Consider the following 2657-nt stretch of genomic DNA (forward strand, 5'->3'; position numbering starts at 1 on the left):
CAGTGACTGAGCAGAATGTTGAAACGGAACCCTGTCCACTGTCATTGCCGCAGACCTGTAGCAGCTGTACGTGCTGCTGGGTGAGGTGGTGGTGCAGAAAATGTGGTCCGTTGATGACTTCAATCGTGGCTGCTGTGTCGCCGTTGTACCCGGCACACCTGCGTGCGTGTGCATTTGGGTCATGGGAAGAAACAGCAAAGGTGAAATGTGCGTGAGTGTTTGTGTGTGTTTGTGTGTGTAAGTGTGCGTGTGTGTGTGTGTGTATACATACGTGAGTGAAAGGGCGTGCCTACACGCACACAAACATCCGCATGCATAAACATAGAACACACGCTGACACAGAACGCCAGCAACTCACGCGTCCAATGTTGCAGTCCTCAGCGAGGGCCTGCTTCCAGCGCATGCCAAAGAAGTCGATACCGTCCTCATCGCGCTCATCAAGTGGTTCGCGGCAGTCGACAGTCACCTGGGCATGTGTGCACGTGCGTGTATCACAGGGTGTGTGTGTGTGTGTGTGTTCGTGTGTTTGTGTGGGTTTCGGGGAGATGAAGTTGTGAGAGACGTCACACAGACTCATGGCTGCTGCAAAGCCTGGTGTCAGACAACAGAGAGACGACCGGCAACGAATGAACGCTCATGCACACAGAAGCAGTACACATGCGCCACGTGGCTGACGTGCGCACCTCAAACGTCGTGTCGAATGTGGTTTGGACGCAACTGGACACGGCGACGCAGCCGTTGGATTCCGTGTCGTTGCAGCGGTACACCTTGAGGCAATCTGGCATGAAGGGAGACGAAGAGAGAAAGAGTGATGAGAAGGGATGTGCGGCAAGGCAGATGACAACAACTTTGAGGGATTCGTATCATTGGTATACAAACGTGTATTGTCCCATGCATACACGCAAGCACACAGGTTTGAACTCTGAACGACAACGACAGCAATCATGACAGCCATTGATGCTCACGCACCTCCGGTGTCGCACGCCTCGAACTGGCGGCACTGACACGCGCCACCTGTAAGTAGTGAGTCGAGGCCCAATGAAGTGGCAGGGATGAGACCAAGACTCGACACGGACCGACAACGGCAGGATGTAACAAACTTGCAAGCGCACAGGCACGCGCAGGCACACTGACCAAGAGTGCATCGGGAGCGTGAGAGGCCAGAAGCCTGGCCCCTTTCAAAATGATAGCCGGTGGACGATGGGGTCAGCATCACACAGCCATCAATGCCCTGAGAGCCAATGTGTGATCCAGGATGGAGAAGTGTCGGGAGGGGTTAAAAACAGAAGTGCGTGAAACAGAGAGAGAGAGAGAGAGTGTGTGTGTGTGTGTGTGTGTGTGTGTGTGTGTGTGTGTGTGTGTGTGTGTGTGTGTGTGTGTGTGTGTATGTGCAGCATGCGCAGAAGAACTGGAGACAGGACAAGGTTGGTCGGTAAACCCACAATCACATCACACACACACACACACACACACAATCACACGTGAACGCACACACACACACACATACATGCGCATGCGCACATGCACGCACACATGCACACGATACCGCGTCTGCGAGAAAGTCTTCCAAGGTGAGCTCATCGCCCAGGTCGAGGATGGCATCAGAGACACCAAAGTTGGCCACAAGTAGAGCAGCAGCGACCACAAAGGCAGCCATGCGAGCGCTCGCGCTCGAGAAAGCCATATCAGTGGCCGACATTGTCTCGTAACGATGAAACAGAGAGCAGAGACAAGGGAATGGCGACAGAAGGCGTTTGATGTGCGAGCGCGAAGAATGAACGACGCAATGCATGCGCTTGTTCCCCTTGTTCGGTCGGTTGGCTGAGAGCAGACGACATCGCCGCGGTTGGCTGGCTGTGTCGCGCTCACTGATTGTCGGTTGCGGTTGGGTAGCTGTTGGGTGTCGGGTGTGACATAACGCACTGCGCAGGTGGGGCGGTTCACAATTGTCGTTGCATCCCATGTGCACGTCTGTCTGCTCTTCCTCGTGGCGATTCGCAACTTCGTTGCTTCAAGGCTTGCTTGCATGCAAGCAAAATCAGTCCGTTGACGTTTACAATGGCAGGAATGCAGCGAGGCCGCCGATTCGCTCGCGGAGTGCAACAGCGGACGCGTTGTGCGCAGGACGGTGATGGTGACTGCAAGCAAGCATCTCTCTCTCTCTCTCACTCGCTTGCTTGCTGCGTAGCTGCGGGATTTGTACTGGACGTTGGACAGACAAACAATGAGTGCAGAGGAGATACGAAACCAAGCGAACCGAAACGAAAAGAAGCACAAGCAAAGCATGCAAGGAGAACACTAACCACACACAAATATGTGCGCGCACGCTGGGCAAGCCAAGCAGTCAACGTGAGCTGAAAGCACAGCATGGCCAATGCGCAAAGAAGTAAAGAAATGAACACACACTCACGCACGCGCGCATACACACACACACAAGAAAGACAGACAACCAAAGGACATGGGCACGGCATCGCAGCACAGTGAAAGGGTTAATTAAGGCTTGGAATGAGATGAAGGAAGCGGATGGGGTAGAGAGAGGAGGGCGAGGTGGAAGGCAATATGTGTGTGTGTGTGACAGGGAGGGAACAGTGCGGGGGAAGAGGCTGAGGGGGAGAGGGAGAGGAAGGGGCGGGAGAGCAAGACGAATAAAGAAATGG

At 54.2% G+C, this 2657-nt stretch overlaps 1 protein-coding gene across 1 annotated transcript; it reads right to left on the reverse strand.

Moving 5' to 3' along the window:
* Nucleotides 1-119: 119 nt before the first annotated feature.
* Nucleotides 120-1772, reverse strand: PTSG_10585 (uncharacterized protein; the record flags this gene model as incomplete). Its single annotated transcript, XM_004988063.1, has 6 exons — nt 1547-1772; nt 1135-1231; nt 970-1014; nt 684-778; nt 359-466; nt 120-158 (listed from the first exon to the last, which is right to left on the reverse strand). The coding sequence occupies exons 1-6, from the start codon at nt 1697-1699 to the stop codon at nt 120-122; spliced, it is 537 nt and encodes a 178-aa protein (XP_004988120.1). The 5' UTR covers nt 1700-1772.
* Between the last annotated feature and the right edge of the window lie 885 nt (nt 1773-2657).

Source organism: Salpingoeca rosetta (genome assembly GCF_000188695.1).
Source record: "Salpingoeca rosetta unplaced genomic scaffold supercont1.38, whole genome shotgun sequence".
In the NCBI taxonomy this organism is placed as follows: domain Eukaryota; class Choanoflagellata; order Craspedida; family Salpingoecidae; genus Salpingoeca; species Salpingoeca rosetta.